Source organism: Taudactylus pleione, unplaced genomic scaffold (genome assembly GCF_031769625.1).
Source record: "Taudactylus pleione unplaced genomic scaffold, aTauple2 ptg000095l, whole genome shotgun sequence".
In the NCBI taxonomy this organism is placed as follows: domain Eukaryota; kingdom Metazoa; phylum Chordata; class Amphibia; order Anura; family Myobatrachidae; genus Taudactylus; species Taudactylus pleione.
Window position 1 is genome coordinate 7233454 of NW_028284497.1, and position 26711 is coordinate 7260164.

The 26711-nt window shown below is 49.0% G+C and overlaps 1 protein-coding gene across 1 annotated transcript in view; it reads right to left on the reverse strand.

Annotated features, from left to right (window-relative positions):
* SUPT16H (SPT16 homolog, facilitates chromatin remodeling subunit) overlaps positions 1–26711 on the reverse strand; it is a 42807-nt gene that overhangs the window by 9660 nt on the left and 6436 nt on the right. Inside the window, exons 10-20 of the mRNA XM_088469941.1 lie at positions 26540–26652; positions 18604–18669; positions 18324–18422; positions 18050–18165; positions 17783–17936; positions 3441–3568; positions 3222–3357; positions 3012–3138; positions 1832–1950; positions 1598–1723; positions 429–541 (exon numbers count right to left, since the gene is read on the reverse strand). Of these exons, the coding sequence (XP_088326067.1) occupies positions 429–541; positions 1598–1723; positions 1832–1950; positions 3012–3138; positions 3222–3357; positions 3441–3568; positions 17783–17936; positions 18050–18165; positions 18324–18422; positions 18604–18669; positions 26540–26652 (1297 nt within the window). The remainder of the gene's footprint in view (positions 1–428; positions 542–1597; positions 1724–1831; positions 1951–3011; positions 3139–3221; positions 3358–3440; positions 3569–17782; positions 17937–18049; positions 18166–18323; positions 18423–18603; positions 18670–26539; positions 26653–26711) is intronic.

Here is a 26711-nt window from a genome sequence, read left to right on the forward strand (position 1 = left end):
GCTTCTGGCTTACTAACTTTCATTTACATCTTCTAACCTGTGTAAGAGTGTTACCGCTAGGCTGTTTAAGCGGGACACTGCACTCTACCCGATTTCAAAAGGGCAGAATGAGTCCTGCCATTTTGGCGGTACCATGTCAAAATTGCAGCGATCACCAATGGCGAATCGATCTACTCACAGAGGGGGGGGGGGCAGATGGTTACATGCTCAGAGTGATTAAAGCATTTTCTCATGACCATGCCCCTTTTCAGGCGCTCTAGAGTGCCCTTTCTGCGGTCCAGCACCGCAGAAAGAATGATAGTAATATACAGCTGCATACTGTACACTGCTACATAAGATACTATGCACCTGCCTAATGACTTCAATGTCTGAATGTAGGCTGCACAGAATGCAGTGAAAACAACGTGTAAGAAATAAAGAAACATTACCCTAAATCTCGGAAAGGGACCTCAAACTCCATATCCTCTTTAGTCAAAGATTCCACTTTCTCGATAAAGTTCTTGAATGCAGTTTTCAACTTGTGCCTCATTTCTCTCTCCAGCTATCACAGTAGTATAAGGAGGGTACACCGATTTTAGATTAGCAGGACACCATGCTGCTTGCAATCATGCTTAACATTAGTGCAACAGGCTACAAACATCTGGAGATCTGCTGAGACCACAGCCCCTTAAATCAGACACAGACGCGTTTCAGGGCTGCTAGTAAGTATTTAACATATTAAACAAGCCCCTATCGTTAATTACTACCAGTGGGGAGCAGCAGCTGAAAAATATCATCGCTGTGCCAGGCAGCGAGAAGATCACGAGAGTTTCAGTACTCGCCCTTTACTACAGGACATTTCAAAAAAAAAAAATCATTAAAAAAAAAAGTGCAGGTGATGGAGACTCAGAAGGAGATGTATTTAATTTTCTAAAGAGGACATGTGGAACAGTTGCCTCTAGCAACCAATCAACTTCTAGCTATCAATTTATAGACTGTACTAGATAAATGACAGCAAGAAGCTGATAGGTTGCCATAGACAACTTCTCCACTTGTCATCTGTGAAAGGCTTAATACATCTTCACCTTAGTACAGAGGTTCCCAAACACGCTCCTCTAGGCTCCCCAACAGTTCAGGTTTTAGAGATATCCATGGTTGAGCAGAGGTGGTTCAATCGCTCATTAATAGTGCATGAATCGGGCACTAAAATGTCAAACTATCAGCGATGCACGCTCCCGCTGGTCGTTTCTGACATCAATCATTGCCCGAGCATGCTGGTCAATCTGCCAATAACGACAGATTGACCATGTTCGGGAATGACTGAGGGTGCCTACACTGAACGACTAATCATTCAATGTAGGCACTGCAGGGGATGGGAAATGACGGTACAATTACGAAGTCGTAATTGTACTGTCTTCCCTGGGTCGGCAAGTGGATATGCGCCTTAAGTCTGCATCAATGTATCAAGTGAGTGATGGCGATTTAAGAAGGCTCTTATTCTAAAACCTACAGTTGAAGCACACTACTCATTCTGTAAGAAGATTTTTCTCAACCACAGCATAAATCTCAGTTAATCACCGCTATTGACTTGTCTTCGACAGCGCCTGTTGTTGCTCACCTGTTCAGCATACAGGTCATCTCGATCATGCATGTGCTGGTGCTTTCCAAGATCTGTGGTTATCTCTCCAACTTCTGTGTAGAACTGGACATCTGTGTGCCTCTTCTTTCCAAACATTATGGCATTCTGTTTACAGACAAAGATTGCATGCGGCATGTTAGATTATGCCATATATTTCTATAAAGATATTCTGAACTTCATTAGCCATCTCCAGACTGACAGATTACAATTTACCTTGAGGTGGAAATGAAGTACAATGATCATCTCTCCATCACAAGGCTGAAAAATGGCATGTTTGATGTTGTTATATAAAATATCCACTTTATCTCCTCTCACTGAGGTGAAACGAAAACCTAAGCAGAGAAACAAATTACTTTAGTGCCACTGAACCATCTATAGACAAAAACGCATGACCTCAGTTTTCCCAAACCAGGGAAAAGCCATATTCGCTTTGTAGTGTTCCCGCTAAAAAGCGGGGAGGGCAGGGCACAGACCTGTGGAAAGGGCATCTTCTGTGCGCTCCCAAAAAGTGGTGTGGCTGATTAGGGAGGGGCGTGGGATTGTGAAACATCCTCACTTCGTCACCCTTGGGGCCGTGCCCAGCTTCCCCGAAGCTCTCCCATCACGGTGAAAATCCTTTTCTTGAAGTCAATAACACATTGGATCCATAGGGTATAATAGGAGGTGGCTATAGAGGAGTTTAGGCACTGAAATCCAAGCCTCCATCCCCTAGTATGGGGTCTGTTACTTTTCTAACTTACTGTCCCGCAACGACAACCAACTTAAATACCAAAAAAAAAAAAGTGTATAAACTGGGGGAATCCAGCGTCCCCTAGTGGATTTCAAGAAAAAGATTTAACACAAGAGCAAAAATTCCAATTTTTTTTTTTTTTAGTAATCATTAGGGGACACTTGAACTAGGGAGAATAGCAGCCCCTACAGGAGTGAATGTTCTGAAGTTGCAGTGCAGAAATTCTTGTAGCCAAAAAAAACCAAAACTATAAAACGGTGAACTATAAAATCTGGTCAGAAAACAAGTTGGCCGCTAGGCCGTTTAAATGGTGTCACACAAGCAGATTTCCTGCTCTTACAAAGTTTGGAAAACTGCAAGCAACATTAAGGGCCAGGAGGAAGTCAGAAGCAGCAAAGTCTTTTCATTGAATTTTGATATTTTGCCAGCATCAATCACATAAGCAATTAAACTGCTTCTCAGAAACTACTCAGAAATTGTATAAAACTTTTAAAAAGGTTATATTGTTTTCTACCTGCAAGAAAAAAACAAGCGCCATTTCTCTGGACATTTTGTAAATTGAAAAAAGGTCATGTGACACCATCCTAATTTGGTTTTATTGAAAAAAATCTTGTCAGCCACCATTATCTGAGGTTTGCGGTTGCATAGCTCAAACCAACTTACCATTTACATGGGCCTCTAGGGAGCCTTGCATCCTCTTCTGGGCAATATTAGGCCTAATGTAAAGGTCTTTTAATTTTGGGTTACTGCGGTTGAGATTGATAACCAGGGAGTCTTGCTTGACAATGCCCTGTGAAGGTATTGAGAGATCAGTAGGCAGTAGTAAATAGTTACAGACAGATACAGTATTTATCCCTCACTACATCCGCTCACCTCCTTTTCCTTCTCCTCTGCCTCACGTGTCTTGTACCTTTTTTGCACCTCCTTAATAATACGGAAAGCATTCTGCAAGTTAAGAGATGGCACAGCAGTTTCTCCTGGAGTCTTCATATTTGAAGCACGGTAGGTACTGAGAAAGACCGTTATAAAGCAATCAAGATAAAAAAGTTCCTTCAATTTACAGATACATTATATAAATACATCTTTACTTACATTTCCTTTACAAACGTGGCATCAGGGTTGGGAAATATGTTGCCCTCATTTCGCCCTAAAGCAGTGCCCGGGCAGTAGAAGTTGATTCTGAGGTAAGTATAATCACCTTCAACCGACATACTGATGTTCTGCGATTGTGAAAAAAAAAAAAGTAGCAATATATTAGGAGAATAATGCATCCAAATCTCAAAAGGCTGTACCTGATTATACAGTGAAAATATAATATATAGCAAGAGACAGGAGATTAGAAACAACATAAAATGTATTTAAAATAAAAAATAAAACGCTCAACAAAAATACATCAAAGTGTGTATGAGTGAGGGGCAGGGGGATGCTTTCAGACTCTGGTTTAGTCAAGGGCCATCTTACCAATCTAATCAAAACATTTGCAAAAAGCTACAAGCCTAACGTACAAGAAAGCAAATAAATTGTTTCCAAAGAAATGAATGGCCCTGCCGCAGTCAACTTTTCTTCAAAAGGGAAAGTAATGATAAAAATGAGGACGGAGAATTGAAGTCTTCCTGTGTTCCATAAAACGTTCAAATGGTGTAACTACAATTTTCAAATATTAGCCCCAAACCATCTATTACCATCAGAATGTGTGAAGAGTTGAATAAAAATAAAAAAAATGGCATATTGTCATTTCAGTCATAAAAGATATAGCACCACGCACATGGCATTCATTTATTCTGGTTTGCAATTTTTGGTGCAGATTTGAAAAATTCCCCTTCAAATACATAGACATGCCTTGCAAAACAATTAGATTGCTTTAGTTTATATTTTAAACAGGATTTTTATACTTACATTAAAGCCTTTTGTCTGACTCCATTGCGGGACACTGGAACCTAGGGATATACAGGCTCGTCCAAGAGTTTGGGAACTTGCCATCATCTTTTGAAAGACGACAGAGGGGGCAGAGAACTGAAGGTTGATTGGAAACAACTTCCAAATCCTATGAAAGTTTTTCAGAGACTAGCTTTCTAGCCGCGAGCATGGTCCTGAACACGCAATTGGAATATTTTTTTGCCTCAAGAGTTACAGCTTCAACAGCCATATTGTTAAAAACAGACACATAAAACAGTCTCTGACAGAGGAAGACACCACGGTGGTCTCCTGACATTTATGTGCAATGGCTGTGTTGGCCAGCCTGGTGCTACTTTAAGGCACTTGCGCAATTTCTCTTTACTTGAGGATGTTCGATCGCATTGCCAGTTTTGGAAACAGACCACCAAATGAATATTCTAAAGGTACTGTCATGTCTCTTGTTTCAGAAGAACTGCTCCACTTTGTGGTTCAACCACAATGCCACCATGTCGACAAATTAAACCGTTCCATTACCCGCTCGACCAGTGGTTCCCAAACCCTTGAATCACGGCACCCTAGAGTATCAGCATTTTTTCACGGCACCTCAGGCCAAAAGTTTATTTAGAAATTCTGTAATTATTATTATTAAATAAAATTGTATTTATGTGTCATCCTTACGTACAGTTATGAGGAGCCGCATTCGAGGCTAGGCTGTTTCTGCAGGGCGCCGCGCCCTTCCCTATTTCTTAATGGCAGAAAGCACCCTGCCTCCAGCGCAGCACCCTGCTGAAATAGTCTGCAGGTTCTGTCCCCTCCGCGGGCCACAGTGTCCCACGGGTGCGGAAAATGGTGGTCACCGCCGGTGAATGGATGCGTGGCATTGTCCGTAAGTGCCGGGCACGCCCTCAAGAGGGACAAAGAGGGGGACGCGTCATAATGACACGCCCCCTTTTCAGGTGCGCGCAGAAGTGCCCTCTCTCTAGGTCTGGAGCTAGAGTGAACACTAGTTGAGCTTCTGTTTGTCAACATTTTATGATTAGCAGCCACCAGCTCGTTTTGTCCATGATACGGACATAAAATATTTGATTTGATCCTGGACTCACCAACCCATTGCACCCCTGCAAGTGTCCCGCGGCACCCAGTTTGGGAACATCTGTGCTAGATCATTTGTGGGTTTAAAGACTATTCTCCGGAGTACAGGGCACCTGCTGAGAAAATTTGCCTCCCAATTTTTCACCCCTGGCACGAACATGGCCAAAATTGTAGAAACATTTAGTTCCATCCAAGCAATGGATTTGTTTGATTCATTGCAAGGATGCCTCTCTAATAGTTGAAAAGTGCCACGGGACTGGAGCGATCCTTGCAGGCTTTCCCCACAACAGAAGACTTCCACTGACTAGAACATTTAACATTTATCTCAATTCTAACATTTACTGGAAGCTTTGGCTCCTCTAGGGTCCAAAGTACCTGAAATAAAACACTGAAGAAAGACAAGCCCTCCAAACCTGAAGACTGGCATCAGTCATCGCAACTGTCAAGTCCAACATGAGAAGAGGTTGGTACATGTTAAAAGTTTTCAACCTTCGGGCACAATAGGTCACTTTACGCTATATCTATGTATAGGTTACTGTGCAATCTATTAAGACATTTTATTGATGTATATCTATAAGCTTTTTTTATTAAAGATTATAAATTTTTTGCTTTTTACATTGGTCTCCCATGTGTCAATCATGGTTACTCTAACGATTGTTATATTAATGCAATAACAAGAGATATGGTAAGAACTTACCTTTGTTATCTCTGTTTCTACGAAGTCCATAGGGTCCACAGGGTTGACCTTGGGGTATAGCTGGATCTGGATCCATGGGCACCACGCAGTTAAAGCTTTAGCTGCTCCCAGGATGCACTTGGGTCCGTCCTCCTCTATACCCCGCCCCCGGCCACAGCACCTCAGTTGGTAAGCAGCCAAGGCCGGAGGAGGAGACTAAACAGAGAGAAGGAAGACTGGAACACACAAGAAACCATACTCACAGAAATGGGAGACGGAAAACCGGTGACCAGCCACACAGCCCATTTGAAGCCAGGTGCGTCAGGGCGGGCGCCCTGTGGACCCTATGGACTTCGTAGAAACAGAGATAACAAAGGTAAGTTCTTACCATATCTCTTATTTTCTACTTCAGGGTCCATAGGGGGTGCACAGGGTTGACCTTGGGGATGTCCCAAAGCAGTACAACTAAGGGCGGGGACGCTCCTGTGCTGAAAGGAGTACCCGGCGCCCAAAGGATGCATCCTGAGAGGCAAAGGTGTCAAACGCATAGAACCTCAAAAACATTTGAATTGAAGACCAAGTGGCCGCCTTACACAGCTGAACAGCAGAAGCGCCACGTCTAGCAGCCCAAGAGGGACCCACAGAACGAGTGGAATGAGCCTTAACAGAGGCTGGCACAGGTAAGCCCTCCTGTGCATAAGCCTCACAAATAACGGAACGAAGCCAACGGGCTAACGTTTGTTTGTTGGCAGGCCAACCCCTCTTGTGAAAACCAAAGAGGATAAACAAGGAATCAGACTTCCTAACCGAAGCCGTCCGGTCTACATAAATTCTAAGCGCCCGGACCACATCTAAGAAAGTCTCACCAGCTGAAAGATCAGGGGACTGAAAAGCTGGCACAAGTAGTTCCTGATTAATATGGAACTTCGAGACCACTTTGGGCAAAAACTCAGGACGAGTGCGGAGCACCGCTCTGTCCTGGTGAAAAATCAGGAAAGGAGGGCGACAGGAAAGCGCCCCCAATTCAGACACCCTCCTGGCCGAAGCAATTGCCAGGAGAAAAACCGTCTTAAATGTCAGCCACTTGAGCTCCACCGCCTCAAGAGGCTCAAACGGAGGACCCTGCAGGACCCGTAGCACCACTGCCAAGTCCCAAGGAGCCACAGGAGGCACAAAGGGAGGCTGGATCCTGAGAACACCTTGGAAAAAGGTGTGAACGTCTGGTAGTATTGCAATCCGCCGTTGAAACCACACGGACAAGGGGGACACATGAACCTTCAGAGATGCAAGGCGTAAGCCGAGATCCAATCCTGACTGAAGAAATTCCAAGATCCTAGAAACTCGGAACACCTGAGGATCATAATGTCTGGACTCACACCACTGAAAGTAAGTGTGCCACACTGTGTGATAAATCCGTGCTGAAGCAGGCTTGCGTGCCCTGAGCATGGTACCAATAACCGAACTGGAGAAGCCCCGAGACCTCAAGACGGCTGTCTCAAGAGCCACGCCGTCAAAGACAGCCGACCCAGATCCGGGTAAAGGCAGGGCCCCTGAGACAACAGGTCCCGACGCTGAGGAAGAAGGTACGGAGCGTCGATGGAGAGGCTCCTGAGATCGGAGTACCAAGGACGTCTGGGCCACGCCGGAGCTACCGGCACGAGCATGCCGCCGTCCTGCTTGAATTTCCGCAGAACCCGAGGAAGCAGGGATATCGGAGGAAACAGATACGCCAGGTGAAACGTCCATTTCACCGACAGCGCGTCCACCAGACTTGCACCTGCGTCTCTTGTCCTTGACCCGTAAACGGGCAACTTGTGATTGTGACGGGAGGCCATCAAGTCCAGCTCCGGCAGTCCCCATCTGTCCACGAGTAGCTGAAACACCTCTGGGTGAAGCGACCATTCCCCGGGATGCACGTCGTGACGGCTGAGGAAGTCCGCCTCCCAATTGAGGACTCCGGGGATGAAGACCGCCGAGATCGCTGGAATGTGACCCTCCGCCCAAGTCAGGATACGAGACACCTCCGACATCGCTGCCTGACTGCGAGTTCCGCCTTGGTGGTTGATATACGCCACCGTGGTGGCGTTGTCGGACTGCACCTGTACCGCCCTTCCGTGAAGAGCGGGGCCGGACGACTGCAGGGCCCTGTATACTGCCCGCAGTTCCAGGATGTTGATGGGGAGAAGTGCTTCTTCCGCTGACCAACGACCCTGAAGCGACAAAGAGCCGGTCACTGCCCCCCAACCCCGGAGACTGGCATCCGTCGTGAGCAGGACCCAGTCCGGGATCCAAAATGGGCGCCCCTCGACCAGATGAGCTGTCTGAAGCCACCAAGCCAAACGTCCGGAGACAACACCAGCACCTGAGAGCGGATCCGGTGAGGTAACCCGTTCCATTCTGATAGAATCAGCCCCTGCAGGGGCCGGGAATGGAACTGGGCAAAATTCCACCATGTCGAATGTCGACACCATGGACCCCAGAACTCTCATAGCCGAATGGACCGACAGGCGGCAACGGCTCAGGCAACTGCGTATCCGCAGCTGTAGGGAGGCGACCTTCTCCGGAGTCAGGAAGATCCTTTGCTGACGCGAATCCAGCAGGGCTCCCAAATGAACCATCCGCTGTGATGGAATCAGGGAGAACTTTTTCCAATTTATCAACCACCCGTGTGCTTGCAGGCAAGCGATCGTCAGGTATAGATGTTGAAGCAGTACCTCCGGGGAGCTCGCCAGCAACAGGAGGTCGTCCAGATACGGCAGCAGCCGTACATTCTGGTTCCGAAGATGTGCGGCCATGACCGCCATAATCTTCGTGAACACCCTCGGTGCCGTGGAGAGACCAAAGGGTAGCGCCCGGAACTGATAGTGGTGTTGAAGGATAGCGAACCTCAGATACCGCTGGTGTGAAGATGCTATCGGAACATGGAGGTAGGCGTCCTGGATATCCAGGGACACCATGTAATCCCCCGGTTCCATCGCCAGAATGATGGAACATAACGTTTCCATCCTGAACTTGGGAACTCTGAGGAATTTGTTCAGAGACTTCAAGTTGAGGATAGGGCGATGAGAACCATTGGGTTTCTGCACCAGAAACAGAGACGAATAATACCCTGTCCCTCGTTGTGATAGAGGAACGGGAACAATGACCCCTGCTTTCAGCAAGGACTCTATAGCCTCCTGAACCTGTAACGCCTTGGTCTTGTCCTGAGAAGGACTTGTGCAGAAAAACTGGTGGGGTGGTCTGTGCCGAAAAGACAGGGCGTACCCCTGGGAGACCACTTCTCGAACCCAGGCATCCGTGGTGGTATTGTGCCAGCACTGGGCAAATAGAAGAAGTCGGCCTCCCACTCTGAGGTCCCCCAGAGGGAGGCCCGTCCCATCAGGCCGCAGGTTTATCTTCCTGCTTGGAAGAAGGGCGCCGAGCACTCCAGGCTTGCTTCTTGGGTTTAGAGGCCGTCTTACTCGCAGACTGTCTCGGGAAGGACTGACCTTTCGCCTTAACCCTGAACCCAAAAGGAACGAAAAGCCGAACTCCGAACCTTAGCAGGCAGTGCCGCCGAAGGGAGGAAGGCCGACTTGGATTTAGCCAGGGTGTCCACTATTTTGTCCAAGTCCGGACCAAATAGTAATTCCCCATTGAAAGGTAAGGCCTCCAGACCTTTCTTTGAGTCAGAGTCCGCTCTCCAGGACCGCAACCATAAGGATCGGCGGGCAGACACCGCTGCAGCCGATACCCGCGAGGTCAGCAGACTAGCATCTAAAGAAGCTTCTCCAATGTAAGAAGCGGCGTCCCTCATTTGTCCCAACAACGCCCGCTGGACATCCGGAGCGTCGTCCGGGAAGGTATCTTCCAATGCATTGGCCCACCCCTCAATGGCCTTGGCCACCCAGGAGATGGCCATGGACGGTCGGGCCACCGCCCCGGAGAGGGAGTAAATAGACTTTAAGCAAGTCTCAACTTTCCTGTCCGTGGGATCCTTCAGCGAGGATATCGACGGTAATGGTAAGGTGGCGCCCCGAGTTAAACGGGTGACATGGGAATCCACCGCCGGTGGAGTTTCCCATTTTCTACAATGTGCCTCTGGGAAGGGGTAATTAGAAGCCAACCGCTTCTGAGGAAGGAATCTCTTACTGGGCGCCTGCCAAGCTACCGCCATATGATCCGTCAACTGATCCGACAGGGGAAACACCGCAGAAGCCACCTTAGTTTTTTTGAAACTAGGAAACTTCGACTTAGGAACCGGTGCCTCATCCTCTATAAGAAGAATAGCTCGCACCGCCCTAACTAGTGCTCGCACATTAATGGACGACTTGGTATCCATTTCCTGGACCGAGGCGTCCGAGTCAGTGTCATCAGGGACGTCCCCATCATCTGAGGAACCCTCCGAGTCCGATACCTGAGCAGCCCGTGTCATGAGTGGGCGTTTTGAAATCCTAGAAGGCATGTCAGTCTGCAACATTGACTGAAAAGCCGAGGAAGCGGCCGCCAAATTTTGCACGGAGTTAGAGAGCACATCCACCCAGGGTGGAGGAGTCACCATAGGGGCCTGAAAAGGTACCACAGGCTGCTGCGGCACAGGGGAAGCCTGTATATACATAGGCAACCCCGCATAGGGACCCACCGACTGAGACCCAGGAGGACTCCGCAATAACTGCGGGACACCCGGGGAATGGGGGATGGTCGGCTGGGGCAACGCCCTAGTAGGGAGAGCAGTCGGGGCCGACAGACGGTCCGCAATAGACACCAGCACTTGAGAAAACATCGCCCACGGTGGTTCCTGCGCCAGAGAAGGTCTGGATGGGCCAGGAGCCACCTGGCATCGACTACACAGGCCCTCCTGTGACAAATCCTCCCTATCTACTCCTGCAGAACAGCGTCCGCAGGAGGCCAACACCGGAGCCACTGAGCGCTCAACCTCCTCGTCTGACATGACAGAATATATTATATAGTCAAAAAATATATCTGGCAACAGGGCAGAAGAAAACGCACTCACCGGTGTGCTAAACAACAGCCCACAATACGGCACTGTGTAGCACACAACTGTATGTGACGGACCTCACAAATACGTGATCTATATAAGTGAGGTCAGTAGAAACGCCCCTCCCCCACACACCTGTAGGGCCTGTAGGAGAAGTAAAGGGATAGGTATAAGCTGACAGTAAGCGGAAAATAAGCACAGACAGGCAGCACTAGCAAAAGTCACATACCATGCAGGAAGATATACTCACTGCACCTTTCCACTACAATCAACCTGCCCAGATTCAGTGTCTGGGAGGGCTATAGTGCTGTGTACGCTGTCCTTAATCAGGGGAGAGGTACACAGGGGGACCGGTCCGCGTGCTCCCTGAAGATCTGCGCTGCCACTGTGAGAAAATGGCCGCTGGAGACCTCAGAGGAGTGGCCGAGGAATCTGCAGCTCAGCGACGCCAGACTCCGTGCTGAAAGGCGCGCTGAGCTGAGGGGAGGAGCCGCTGACAGGGAAGGCTTCCTCCCCTGGCTAGCATATTAACCCCAGGGCTTGCCGGCATCCCGCTTGCCATATATCCCTGGTGGTCTAGTGGTCCCACGGGTTATTTCTCCTCAGATGGGGAGCCCGCCACCACCGCTAGCGGCCCCCGGTCTGTCCCCTAGGACCGGGGGCAAAGGACTGCATTTGCAGGCAAAACCCGCGAGCCGCCGCTAATCGGCGACTCGCGGCTTACCTTGTCCCCGGCGACTCCGGCAGCAGTCCAGGGAGGGACCCAGAGTCCGGCTAGTACGGACTCTGGCCTCCCGCCGCGATCCCCAGTGCAGTACTGGCGTCGCGGCGCCAGCGGGGAAGGAGAGCGGCAGCGTGGGCGTCTGCATAGACAGCCCATCGCTGCCACACTAGAGCCTCTGTTTTAAAATAAAAATCTAACAGGCTCTTTTTTTTTTTTAAATAAAAATAGAAAGCTTTTGGGGGCTGCTCCTGCAGCCCCCCTGCGCAGGTGACCCGACTCCGGCCGGGCACCAACTCAAACTGAGGTGCTGTGGCCGGGGGCGGGGTATAGAGGAGGACGGACCCAAGTGCATCCTGGGAGCAGCTAAAGCTTTAACTGCGTGGTGCCCATGGATCCAGATCCAGCTATACCCAAAGGTCAACCCTGTGGACCCCCTATGGACCCTGAAGTAGAAATTAGTGCTCTCCTACCACTTGTATTTTGTATTGTGAAAATTGGTAATCTCCCTTTCTGTTTTGGATGAGCAGCTTTTTGGAGATCTTACATGTAAAAACACTTTGTATGTAAGTTATTCAAAGTTTCAGTAATTAGTGCCTGACTTCCTAAAAATAAATCTTTAAGATTGTCAGAATAGCTTTGTCGCCTGATGAAATTTCACCTTGGAGGTCATGGATCAATTTTTAACCTCAGCGGTTAACAAGGGCAACATCCTAATAACTGGTTATGCATATGTGATTACACCTAGCCTGCTTAGGCCCTCACTATTTATATACGTTGAACACTATTAATTGATTTCACAGAGACGACTATAAAATTGAGTGTGCATGTTGCAATTACCTACCCAAGACTTCCTACAGGTACTACCATTTGGATTTCCATAGTGTCAAAGTTTTTTGTTTTGATATTGCAACAATATCTCTCTTGAAAATATTGATAGTGTCAGGAGGCACCAGTGCTCATTTTTTTCCATTTTATTATTGAATAACTATTTGGCATTGCAGAACCCTTTGCTTTTATGGAATTGTTTTTATTGTATTTTTGCAATTACATATAATTTGTTTTAATATTCTGGCGCTCCCATATCAGTCCCTTTTTCTTAAAGAAATTACCTAGAAAGGGCAGGATCATGAGGCCGTTTAAATGTCACCACCTGCTTTTGACGCTATGAGAGCGAACAGCATGACGATAGTACCGAAGCTAAAATAATTCCTCCGTTGAATTGACCCAGAGACGTGTGCCCCCAAATATTTATATAAGTCATCAATTTGGACCAATCTTTCCTGACTGAAAGTCCTCTCAAAGTTTCTACAGTCACTTCTTTGCTGCCTCATTAAAGGCAGTGGAATTGAGGCTAAAGGTAGGTCAAAGAAGCACTCTAGCTACACCACATATTATATACATCCCTAAGAGCTGCAACTTTCAAGATTAAAACACTGGTGGTCTCGACAAAGTGCATTGTGGAAGCAACCATTTTAGGTGCCACTCACATTTTTGCTAAGCCTTACTATGAAGATAAAGTTTTCTTAACATTCACAATGTAGGACTTAAAACTGAGGAAGAAAGTAAATTGACCATTTCTTCTTCCCATGAAATAGCACATGGTCAGGAGTCTCTAGGTCATGACTGTCCTGAACTTAAGAGTTTGCCACATGGCCTGCACTACTTGCCCAAATTTCAGACTTAGCCTCTACATGCCAAAATTCCAGTGTCCCGAGGATGAAAGAAAAAAAAGGACATGTTCTTAGCTAATAAATACTTTTCTTCTAATCCATAGGGAACACAGGGATAACGCTGGGTATAGGCTGGTGAGCTGGAGTCTGGGCACCAAATGGTTAAGATACATTTCCCAGCAGCCCAGGCTCCCTCTCCCCTATACCCCGCTCCTAGCAACAGGCAGCCAGTTAAGATAACAAGCCCAAGGCAAGGAGAGAGAGGAAGGAGAAGGAAGACTGACACAGTATATGTGTAAAGGAAACCGGTAGAAGTGCAAACCCCCGTAAGTTAGGTGCGTCAGGATGGGTGCCCCGAGTCCCATATAGATTTGAAGAAAAGGATTTAACAGGTAAGTATATGAATCTTTCATTTTCATGGCATAGGGGACAAAAGGATAATGCTGGGACGTCCCAAAGCTGTCCCCGTAAGGTGCTGTGCTGAAAAAAACCTTTGCCCAACGACTCAATCTGTGGAGGCAAAGGTGTCAAAGGAATAGAATTTGATAAACGTATCGGCAGAGGACCACATGGCTGCTTTACAAAGCTGCTCCACAGAGGCTCCACGTCTAGCCACCCAGGAAGAATGACCGGTCACCACTGCAGTGGCAGAAAGATCAGTCGCCGAATAAGCTTGGCGGATAGTCAAACGGAGTCACCTGGCCAAAGTGTGCTTAGTCGCTGGCCAGCCCTGTTTATGAATGATCGTCTGTGTTCCACCGGGCCAAAATCTCCATCTGTAGAGGACATGAGTGAAACTGGGCAAACTCCACCATATCAAACTCCACCAGGACAAAGGGCCCCGGATCTGCAAGCATGAGTAACTAAAACCCGCTGAACTCGGGAATCCAGTAAGGCCCCTAAATGTAACATCTCCTGAGACAGAGCCAATGTGGATTTCCTCCAATTACTGATCCACCTATGAGACTGGAGATCTGCGGTCAGATGGATGTGTACTCTGAGGACATCCGGTGACTGGGCCAGTAGTTGTTAATCCAAATAGGGCAAGATTCTGACTCTTCTGCATCAAACATGCACTGCCACAACAGCCATGACTTTCGTGAAAACACGAGGAGCAGTGGATAGTCCAAATAGCAATGCCTGAAACTGGAAGTGTTCCTCTCACACCACAAACCTGAGAAAAAGCTGGTGACTGAAATATGCAAATAAGCATCCTAGATATCCAAGGAGGCCATGAAGTTCCCCAGTTCCAGAGCTAGAATAATGGAATGAAGAGACTCCATGCGGAACTCGGAAACCCGCAGGTACCTGTTGAGCAACTTCATGTTGAGGATGGGTCGGAACGAGCCATTCGGCTTCTGAACAAGGAAGAGGTTGGCATAGAAGCCCATACCTCTCTGAGACAGGGGGGGGGGGGGGGGGGAGGGATGATGACCTTGAAGGTCAAAAAGGGAGCAGATTGACTCCCACAAAGCTCCTGCTTTTCTTGGATCTACTGGAAGGCTTGTGGAAAAATATTAGCCTGGAGAACCATTTTGAATGGTAGGACATAGCCTTGGTAAATCACTCCCCAGACTCAGGGGAGTGGTCGCCATCTATGCATCAGAGAAAGGCAGAAGCTGGCCTCCCAACCCTGGGGTCCCCCAGGTGGAGACCAGCCCAGTCAGGTAGGAGTGTTATTTGGCTTGGTGGCAGGGTGTCTGGTAGACCAGGACTGTTTACCCCAGGACTTGGGAGTCCTTGGAGGAACCCTGTAAACTAGAAAGACAGGCCCTTTGTTTTTCCGCCGTGGACAAAAGGAGCAAAAATTAGGGCCTTCTTAGACTTTGGATACCTGTGTCAATAGCCACCTCCTAAAGATAGGTGCTTGCCTCCCTGATATGCTTCACTAGAGACAATAACACTGGTCTGTGCGTACCACAGGTGATACCCTCCTCCAGGGTATCTGCCCAGCGGCCGATTGCCTTTGCTATCCAAACGGACACAAGGGCTGGGCGTGTTATAGCACCCACATTAAAAGATATAATAATCTTGAGGAAGTTTTCCAGTTTCCTATCCTATCCATCGGCTCCTTAAGGGAGGCCATGTTAGGGATAGGGAGGGTAGTAGATTTAACAGTCAATGTGAGCATCTACCAGAGGAGGGGACTCCCACTTGGCCCGATACGCAACTAAGAACGGATAACAGGTAGGAATGCGCTTAGAGACATGAAGCGCCTATTAGGATGAGCCCATGTCAGCAAGCTGCGCTCTGAATCCTTCATCAAAAGTGCAGACTGAACTGCCTTGATCAGGGCCTCTACATTCACCTATGGTAAGGAGTCCTCCAGGATAGAGAAGGTTTCCACATCTGAGTTAATGGAGACATCCTCATGATCCAAGGGAGTCAGAATCAGATTAACGCATAGAACTCTCTCACCTGGAAGGCCTGCGCTTGGATGCATGGTCTTTCAGAGTGAAGGACTGCATCCACAGAGGTTCAATGGCAGATGGCTTGAATCACCAAGAGCAGGGAGCACTCTGGTAACCAAGGTCGCGTCTGTAGATAGACTAGCAGGGAGAGCTGGCCTGGGGGTTGCAAGTTGGTTAACTAACTGCAACATTACCTGTGAAAGCCCATGCCGTTTCCAGACTGGAAGCTGTGGCCCAAGAGACTTCCTGTTGCGTATCTGTGATACAGAGGACATCGTGGAGTGAGACCTGAAGAGAAAGCACTTCAGCATAGGTTTTGCACTTACGCAACACAGGAGCGCCCACCTCCCTGGATATTTTGCCCTTGGAAGACATTGTAATTCAATCCAAGGATGTCCATAAACCCAAAAGTTACAAAAAAAGTGAATGGTAATGCACCACAAAAAATAAATAAGTTGGGTTATGAAGAGTGAGATATACAAAAGGTGAATGCCAAAACACAGATTGGTGTTCACTGTAGTGTGACCAGTAACAGAATTATTCAGATAGATTAATAAAAATAACCTGAAAAAGGTACACACAGGATTTGAGAAAGGAGGAAACAATCATTGTTTCACAAATTACTCCTATACACTTTTACATGCACACAAAACATTCAATGCCCTGAAACCAAATAGGCAGATATTGCTCAACAAACCAACCCCAAAAGGGGAGGAAGGAGCTGTGTGTATAACTTGACTCCTGAGATTGAGGAATAGAGGGAGACCAGGAGCCCGAGCTTCTCTCTGGAGATGTGCTGAGACCGGCAATTGTGGAAAATGGCCGCCCGCGTTTCTAGGAGAGAGAGGAGTAACCCGGTGGCGGGATGTCTGCTTAGATAGAAAGCAGCAAGGGGTGGGGGAGGAGCTAACAGGGAAAAGCCTGCCTCCCCCATCTAGCATTGACCCCAGTGCAAATGGCCGCCACTTCCGCAGTGGACTACTGCCATAAAACTGCCTTTGTGGTCTAGTGGGGTGTGGAGGCAACATAGGCCCTCCACTGCCAGCCCCACTGATGGCCTCCCTCAGCAAGGGCTACAGCCGTTGACTATGCTGCTCCCTGCAAACAGAGAACTGCGTTACCTGTCCGGCACTGCATCCGGATGCGAATCCTTGGAGGTGTGCTGAGGAGCTCCGGTAAAGACACAAACCAGTCGCCAGTGCTGCGGGCACCAGCGCTGGTGGAGAGACAGTATGGGCGTCCTGTTGGACACCTTTCACTGCCCACTCAGTAAAAGAAAAAAAATCAAAATGTAACAGCTAAAAAGCACCCCCACAAAACAGTGCCCACTCCTAAAACAGTTTGCGTATGGCTGGGTAAAAGGGAGAGTCTGGGCTGTTGGGAAAGAAATCTTAACCGTTTGGTGCCCAGACTCCAGCTTAACAGCCTATATCCAGCGTTATCCCTGTGTCCCCTATAGCATGAAGAAATAAATTTTGCCAGAGACTGATATCGTGCGGTACCGTAATTGTAGCAAAAACAAGCAGAAACCCAACAAGCTTGGCCCTCAGCATGCGTATAGGAGATAACAGGAGCAGTATCATACAAAACACAATCTAAAGATTAATTATAGCCTTTCAAACTTCTTCAATTAAAACTGTACATCAGGTGTGGGCAATAAGCTGCCTTCCAGCTGTTAAACTAAACATCCCAGCATGGCCTGCAACAGTTTCAGCAAGGCCTAATAGCAAGAATGTGGCACGGCATGCAGAGAAGTGTAGTTCGACAGCAGCTGGAGGGCAGCTTACTGCCCACACCTGCTCTAGCAGGTAGGTTGGTTCCTTATATCAAAGTGGCTCTCATAATATCCAAAAGAGTTGATTTTGTTCTCCTGAATAAAGGGACCAGTATCAAATTGCCAGGGTTTTAGAAAGACTACTAAAACACTGTAAAAAAAAAAAAAATGAACACAACACTGCTCTTGGTGTAAATAGACAGATCTTGTTACCTTGATTGTGGCTATGTGGAAAGGAGTAGCAATTCCAAACACAGGCATAATTACAGTCTCATACTTCTTGTCTATATAAATCTTCATCTCCCGAATCTCTGGCTCCTTTGGCATTTGAGATGCACTTTTGTATGAAACATTGGACTTTCGTGCCCTGGAGGAAGACACACTTACTACCAATGACTGTAAATAGCACAAAACAAAGATGTGCAGGTTACCCTTGAAACTGACAAGTAACAGAAATATTTACCAACAGCAGGAACTTACTTCAACGTCTGCTGTTCTCCCTTCTGCTCGGTTAGCCGCCGTCGAGCCTCCTCATTTAGTTGGGTTGCAAGCTCTTTCTGATGGGTGCGCCGTTTCTCCTCTGCAGTCATCTCGTTCTGTGGATTAGATGAGCAGTGAGAAACAGGAAAAGAAAGAAATGAGAAAGACAACATGGGACATAAGACTGTATCAAAGAACCAAAAGGAAAGAAAGGCTCAAAGTAAAAAATAGTACACTAAATCGCTAGCTGCTCATAAAAATACATAGAACGTACTCTGGTCCTTTCAGTCAGGAGAGCAGCAGCTCGGGATCCTCGGCCTAAAAGATCCTCTGCTTCATCTTTCTCCTCCTCCTCTTCTTCCTCATCTTCATTCTGTTGGAATAGACAGATCCTTATAGGGTTTTGATTGCAGAAGGAAAACCAAAAAAACAAAGTTACATGTGGACTACTAGATGCATGAAGACTCAATTACAGATTGTAAGGTCACGGATGAAACAATAAGACCAAAACAAATACTAGTAGGAGATCAAACTTCATGATTTCTAAAGCTCACCTTTAAGAAAATGCCCACATTTTTCACCTTCTTTTTAACACTGGTGAGAACAGTTGCTGGTCCCTCCTAAATAGAAGGAAGATAAAAACATCTTAAGACTTGTTTGCTGGGTAAGGATACAGCAACACTGATTGATCACTCCCACCATGTGAGATCACTAGGAGATTTCCTCCTGATAGCTATGCCAGGTATTATTGGCTGATCAGCTAATCAATGCAAGGCATTACTACTAGATCAGTGGTCTCCAACCTGTAGCTCGCGGTCTTAATTTTCGTAGCTCACTAATACCCCTTTTCCACCTAAATTCCGGGTCTGATCCGGAGTTGGAACAAAGTTCCTATCCGGATCAGACCCGGAATTTTGACGGTGTCGACTCGGGATATTCCCGAGTCAGCGCCGCTCACACCGCAGTCGGGTCTGCATAGACCCAGCTTTTGCGGAGTGAAAGTGGTCACTTGGAGATGACGTCCTCTCCAAGCGCCACTGAAGCCGGACCAATCGGCCGGCTAGCAGCGCACTCCAGGTCATCGTGACCCGGAGTGCGCTGTTCTCACAGAAGGGTTTCACGGGCTACGCCCGTGTTAAACCCTGCTAGTTACCTGGGTTGGATTGCCGGGTCACTCGACCCGGCGATCCAACTCTCTCTCCTTTTACACCAGGGAGCTGCCCGGGTTAACCCTTCAAAAACCCGGGTTTTAGCTCCGGTGTAAAAGGGGTATTAGCTGCAGTACTGCCGAGTAAACTAGGAGGAAGCGACCTCAGACGCATGCTCTCCCGTGATGTCAATGCCATAGGTAGAGCCACAGGGAAGCACGTCAGGCGACTGTCACAGCGTTGCTTCCCTGTGGTTCCACCCAAGGCATCATTGCTACGGCGGAGCGAGCGACTTCTGCCCAGCCCTGCCGGAAAATCACACAGCAGCCCTGCCTATATAGTATCTATTGCAACCTCTACTACACTTCTCTAGCCGGTAATTAACAGTGAAATGTGCCTGTGCTTAAATTCTGTTTACAAACTACAACAATATCACTGTAATAATTAAATGCATTGTTGTTTTCTATGAAACATTTTTTCATTTTCTTTAAATGACCTTCAATTGTTCAATTATTAGCCAGATTTTTTTTTCTACAATTTTAGTAGCTCTTCAGGAGGTTTCCTTTTTAGTAAAGAAGCTCACACCTCAATTAAGGTTGGCAACCACTGTCTTAACTCAATGCTGACATGGACCCAACAACAGTAGTTGTTACGAATTGCTAATAAACCCAAAAATAGGCCAGACCTATTTCAGTCTTAAAATTCTTAAAGGCCTCCCACTGGTTACAAGAGAAAATAAACAAAAACTACACCACACACCATATTCTCGTGAAAACTTGTGTTTAATGTAAACTGCACAAAAAAACTTTAAAAAGTGCCATGGAAGTCTTTACTTAATTAGAACTATGAAATTCCTTACCATCAACCAGAGTTACTCTTTTCCTAGCTACACCGTTAATATAATTTCTACCTACACACTCTCTCTGATCTACCAACACCTCCACCTCACCTTATCCCTCTGATTAACTCTTCCCACTCCCACAACTTTTACAAATAATTTAATATGTTTATCCGTAAATGTAATCTTTCGCATATCCCTGGTGAATGGACAAAGAAACCCACAGCCATATTTCAATAGTATGCAAAGAAATCTCAAGAGCATTTGAATAAAAAAATAAATAACAAGAGATATGGTAAGAACTTACCTTTGTTATCTCTGTTTCTACGAAGTCCATAGGGTCCACAGGGTTGACCTTGGGTTATAGCTGGAACAGGATCCATGGGCACCACACAGTTAAGCTTTTAGCTCCCAGGATGCACTTGGGTCCTCCTCTATACCCCGCCCCCGAGCCACAGGCACCTCAGTTGGTAAGCAGCCTAGGCCGGAGGAGAATATGGAACAGAGAGAAGGAAGACTGGAACACACATGAAACCATACTCACAGCAATAGGAGACGGAAAACCGGTGACCAGCCACACAGCCCATTTGAAGCCAGGTGCGTCAGGGCGGGCGCCCTGTGGACCCTATGGACTTCGTAGAAACAGAGATAACAAAGGTAAGTTCTTACCATATCTCTTGTTTTCTACTTCAGGGTCCATAGGGGGTCCACAGGGTTGACCTTGGGGATGTCCCAAAGCAGTACAACTAAGGGCGGGGACGCTCCTGTGCTGAAAGGAGTACCCGGCGCCCAAAGGATGCATCCTGAGAGGCAAAGGTGTCAAACGCATAGAACCTCAAAAACGTTTGAATTGAAGACCAAGTGGCCGCCCTACACAGCTGAACAGCAGAAGCGCCACGTCTAGCAGCCCAAGAGGGACCCACAGAACGAGTGGAATGAGCCTTAACAGAGGCTGGCACAGGTAAGCCCTCCTGTGCATAAGCCTCACAAATAACGGAACGAAGCCAACGGGCTAACGTTTGTTTGTTGGCAGGCCAACCCCTCTTGTGAAAACCAAAGAGGATAAACAAGGAATCAGACTTCCTAACCAAAGCCGTCCGGTCTACATAAATTCTAAGCGCCCGGACCACATCTAAGGAAGTCTCACCAGTTGAAAGATCAGGGGACTGAAAAGCTGGCACAACAAGTTCCTGATTAATATGGAACTTCGAGACCACTTTGGGCAAAAACTCAGGACGAGTGCGGAGCACCGCTCTGTCCTGGTGAAAAATCAGGAAAGGAGGGCGACAGGAAAGCGCCCCCAATTCAGACACCCTCCTGGCCGAAGCAATTGCCAGGAGAAAAACCGTCTTAAATGTCAGCCACTTGAGCTCCACCGCCTCAAGAGGCTCAAACGGAGGACCCTGCAGGACCCGTAGCACCACTGCCAAGTCCCAAGGAGCCACAGGAGGCACAAAGGGAGGCTGGATCCTGAGAACACCTTGGAAAAAGGTGTGAACGTCTGGTAGTATTGCAATCCGCCGTTGAAACCACACGGACAAGGCGGACACATGAACCTTCAGAGATGCAAGGCGTAAGCCGAGATCCAATCCTGACTGAAGAAATTCCAAGATCCTAGAAACTCGGAACACCTGAGGATCATAAAGTCTGGACTCACACCACTGAAAGTAAGTGTGCCACACTCTGTGATAAATCCGTGCTGAAGCAGGCTTGCGTGCCCTGAGCATCGTACCAATAACCGAACTGGAGAAGCCCCGAGACCTCAAGACGGCTGTCTCAAGAGCCACGCCGTCAAAGACAGCCGACCCAGATCCGGGTAAAGGCAGGGCCCCTGAGACAACAGGTCCCGACGTTGAGGAAGAAGGTACGGAGCGTCGATGGAGAGGCTCCTCAGATCGGAGTACCAAGGACGTCTGGGCCACGCCGGAGCTACCAGCACGAGCATGCCGCCGTCCTGCTTGAATTTCCGCAGAACCCGAGGAAGCAGGGATATCGGAGGAAACAGATACGCCAGGTGAAACGTCCATGTCACCGACAGCGCGTCCACCAGACTTGCACCTGCGTCTCTTGTCCTTGACCCGTAAACGGGCAACTTGTGATTGTGACGGGAGGCCATCAAGTCCAGCTCCGGCAGTCCCCACCTGTCCACGAGTAGCTGAAACACCTCTGGGTGAAGCGACCATTCCCCGGGATGCACGTCGTGACGGCTGAGGAAGTCCGCCTCCCAATTGAGGACTCCGGGGATGAAGACCGCCGAGATCGCTGGAATGTGACCCTCCGCCCAAGACAGGATACGAGACACCTCCGACATCGCTGCCTGACTGCGAGTTCCGCCTTGGTGATTGATATACGCCACCGTGGTGGCGTTGTCGGACTGCACCTGTACCGCCCTTCCGTGAAGAGCGGGGCCGGACGACTGCAGGGCCTTGTATACTGCCCGCAGTTCCAGGATGTTGATGGGGAGAAGTGCTTCTTCCGCTGACCAACGACCCTGAAGCGACAAAGAGCCGGTCACTGCCCCCCAACCCCGGAGACTGGCATCCGTCGTGAGCAGGACCCAGTCCGGGATCCAAAATGGGCGCCCCTCGACCAGATGAGCTGTCTGAAGCCACCAAGCCAAAGATAGCCGAACGTCCGGAGACAACACCAGCACCTGAGAGCGGATCCGGTGAGGTAACCCGTTCCATTCTGATAGAATCAGCCCCTGCAGGGGCCGGGAATGGAACTGGGCAAATTCCACCATGTCGAATGTCGACACCATGGACCCCAGAACTCTCATAGCCGAATGGACCGACAGGCGGCAACGGCTCAGGCAACTGCGTATCCGCAGCTGTAGTGAGGCGACCTTCTCCGGAGTCAGGAAGATCCTTTGCTGACGCGAATCCAGCAGGGCTCCCAAATAAACCATCCGCTGTGATGGAATCAGAGAGAACTTTTTCCAATTTATCAACCACCCGTGTGCTTGCAGGCAAGCGATCGTCAGGTGGAGATGTTGAAGCAGTACCTCCGGGGAGCTCGCCAGCAACAGGAGGTCGTCCAGGTACGGCAGTAGCCGTACATTCTGGTTCCGAAGATGTGCGGCCATGACCGCCATAATCTTCGTGAACACCCTCGGTGCCGTGGAGAGACCAAAGGGTAGCGCCCGGAACTGACAGTGGTGTTGAAGGATAGCGAACCTCAGATACCGCTGGTGTGAAGATGCTATCGGAACATGGAGGTAGGCGTCCTGGATGTCCAGGGACACCATGTAATCCCCCGGTTCCATCGCCAGAATGATGGAACGTAACGTTTCCATCCTGAACTTGGGAACTCTGAGGAATTTGTTCAGAGACTTCAAGTTGAGGATAGGGCGATGAGAACCATTGGGTTTCTGCACCAGAAACAGAGACGAATACTACCCCGTCCCTCGTTGTGATAGAGGAACGGGAACAATGACCCCTGCTTTCAGCAAGGACTCTATAGCCTCCTGAACCTGTAACGCCTTGGTCTTGTTCTGAGAAGGACTTGTGCAGAAAAACTGGTGGGGTGGTCTGTGCCGAAAAGACAGGGCGTACCCCTGGGAGACCACTTCTCGAACCCAGGCATCCGTGGTGGTATTGTGCCAGCACTGGGCAAATAGAAGAAGTCGGCCTCCCACTCTGAGGTCCCCCAGAGGGAGGCCCGTCCCATCAGGCCGCAGGTTTATCTTCCTGCTTGGAAGAAGGGCGCCGAGCACTCCAGGCTTGCTTCTTGGGTTTAGAGGCCGTCTTACTCGCAGACTGTCTCGGGAAGGACTGACCTTTCGCCTTACCCTGAACCCGAAAGGAACGAAAAGCCGAACTCCGAACCTTAGCAGGCAGTGCCGCCGAAGGGAGGAAGGCCGACTTGGATTTAGCCAGGGTGTCCACTATTTTGTCCAAGTCCGGACCAAATAGTAATTCCCCATTGAAAGGTAAGGCCTCCAGACCTTTCTTTGAATCAGAGTCCGCTCTCCAGGACCGCAACCATAAGGATCGGCGGGCAGACACCGCTGCAGCCGATACCCGCGAGGTCAGCAGACTAGCATCTAAAGAAGCTTCTCCAATGTAAGAAGCGGCGTCCCTCATTTGTCCCAACAACGCCCGCTGGACATCCGGAGCGTCGTCCGGGAAGGTATCTTCCAATGCATTGGCCCACCCCTCAATGGCCTTGGCCACCCAGGAAATGGCCATGGACGGTCGGGCCACCGCCCCGGAGAGGGAGTAAATAGACTTTAAGCAAGTCTCAACTTTCCTGTCCGTGGGATCCTTCAGCGAGGATATCGACGGTAATGGTAAGGTGGCGCCCCGAGTTAAACGGGTGACATGGGAATCCATCGCCGTTGGAGTTTACCATTTTTTACAATGTGCCTCAGGGAAGGGGTAATTAGAAGCCAACCGCTTCTGAGGAAGGAATCTCTTACTGGGCGCCTGCCAAGCTACCGCCATATGATCCGTCAACTGATCCGACAGGGGAAACACCGCAGAAGCCACCTTAGTTTTTTTTTTTGAAACTAGGAAACTTCGACCCCATGAACCGGTGCCTCATCCTCTATAAGAAGAATAGCTCGCACCGCCCTAACTAGTGCTCGCACATTAATGGACGACTTGGTATCCATTTCCTGGACCGAGGCGTCCGAGTCCGTGTCATCAGGGACCTCCCCATCATCTGAGGAACCCTCTGAGTCCGATACCTGAGCAGCCCGTGTCATGAGTGGGCGTTTAGAAATCCTAGAAGGCATGTCAGTCTGCAACATTGACTGAAAAGCCGAGGAAGCGGCCGCCAAATTTTGCACGGAGTTGGAGAGCACATCCACCCATGGTGGAGGCGTCGCCATAGGGGCCTGAAAAGGTACCACAGGCTGCTGCGGCACAGGGGAAGCCTGTATATACATAGGCAACCCCGCATAGGGACCAACTGATTGAGACCCAGGACGACTCCGCAATAACTGCGGGACACCCGGGGAATGGGGGATGGTCGGCTGGGGCACCGCCCTAGTAGGGAGAGCAGTCGGGACCGACAGACGGTCCGCAATAGACACCAGCACTTGAGAAAACATCGCCCACGGTGGTTCCTGCGCCAGAGAAGGTCTGGATGGACCAGGAGCCACCTGGCATCGACTACACAGGCCATCCTGTGACAAATCCTCCCTATCTACTCCTGCAGAACAGCGTCCGCAGGAGGCCAACACCGGAGCCACTGAGCGCTCAACCTCCTCGTCTGACATGACAGAATATATTATATATCTGGCACCAGGGTAGAAGTAAAACGCACTCACCGGTGTGCTGAACAACAGCCCACAATATGGCACTGAGTAGCACACAACTGTATGTGACGGACCTCACAAATACGTGATCTATATAAGTGAGGTCAGTAGAAACGCCCCTCCCCCACACACCTGCAGGGCTTGTAGGAGAAGTAAAGGGATAGGTATAAGCTGACAGTAAGCGGAAAATAAGCACAGACAGGCAGCACTAGCAAAAAGTCACATACCATGCAGGAAGATATACTCACTGCACCTTTACACTACAATCAACCTGCCCAGATTCAGTGTCTGGGAGGGCTATAGTGCTGTGTACGCTGTCCTTAATCAGGGGAGAGGTACACAGGGGGACCGGTCCGCGTGCTCCCTGAGATCTGCGCTGCCACTGGGAAAATGGCCGCTGGAGACCTCAGAGGAGGAGTGGCCGAGGAATCTGCAGCTCAGCGACGCCAGACTACGTGCTGAAAGGCGCGCTGAGCTGAGGGGAGGAGCCGCTGACAGGGAAGGCTTCCTCCCCTGGCTGGCCATAACCCCAGGGATGCTGGCTTCCCGCTTGCCGGTTATCCCTGGTGGTCTAGTGGTCCCACGGGTTATGGGGGGGCCCGCCGCCACTGCCAGCAGCCTCCGGTCTGTCCCCCGGACCGGAGGCTAAAGGACTGCATTTAAGGCATTCCGTGCGCCGCCGCTAGCCAGCGGCGTGCGGCTTACCTGAATCCCCGGCGACTCCGGCAGCAGTCCTGGGAGGTAGACAGAGTCCGGCTAGTACGGACTCTGTCCTCCCGCCGCGATCCCCAGATCAGTACTGGCGTTGCGGCGCCAGTCGGGGATCAGAGCGGCAGCGTGGGCGTCTGTACAGACAGCCCTTCGCTGCCGTCTGTAGTAAAAAGATTAAAAATAAATAAAATTTAACTTAAAATAAAAAGCTTCTGGGGGCTGCTCCTGCAGCCCCCCTGCGCGGTGACCGACTCCGGCCGGGCACCAGCTTACACTGAGGTGCCTGTGGCTCGGGGGCGGGGTATAGAGGAGGACCTAAGTGCATCCTGGGAGCTAAAAGCTTAACTGTGTGGTGCCCATGGATCCTGTTCCAGCTATAACCCAAGGTCAACCCTGTGGACCCCCTATGGACCCTGAAGTAGAAATATAAATATATATATATATATATATATATATATATATATATATATATTATATATATATATAATCTATATCTATCTAAATATATCTGGTGGAGGTGTACACCTTACCTCGTTCACCAGCAGTGTATCCCCTATAAACAAGGCATAAGTCTTTTCCTCTTGCTTCTTTCCCTCTTTGTTTGGGAGGTCTGCCAGCCCCAAGTGAACACTAAACACCATACCTAGGGTACAAATCTGAATGTCAGCAACAAGCACAAATTACATATTACAGCAAAACCAA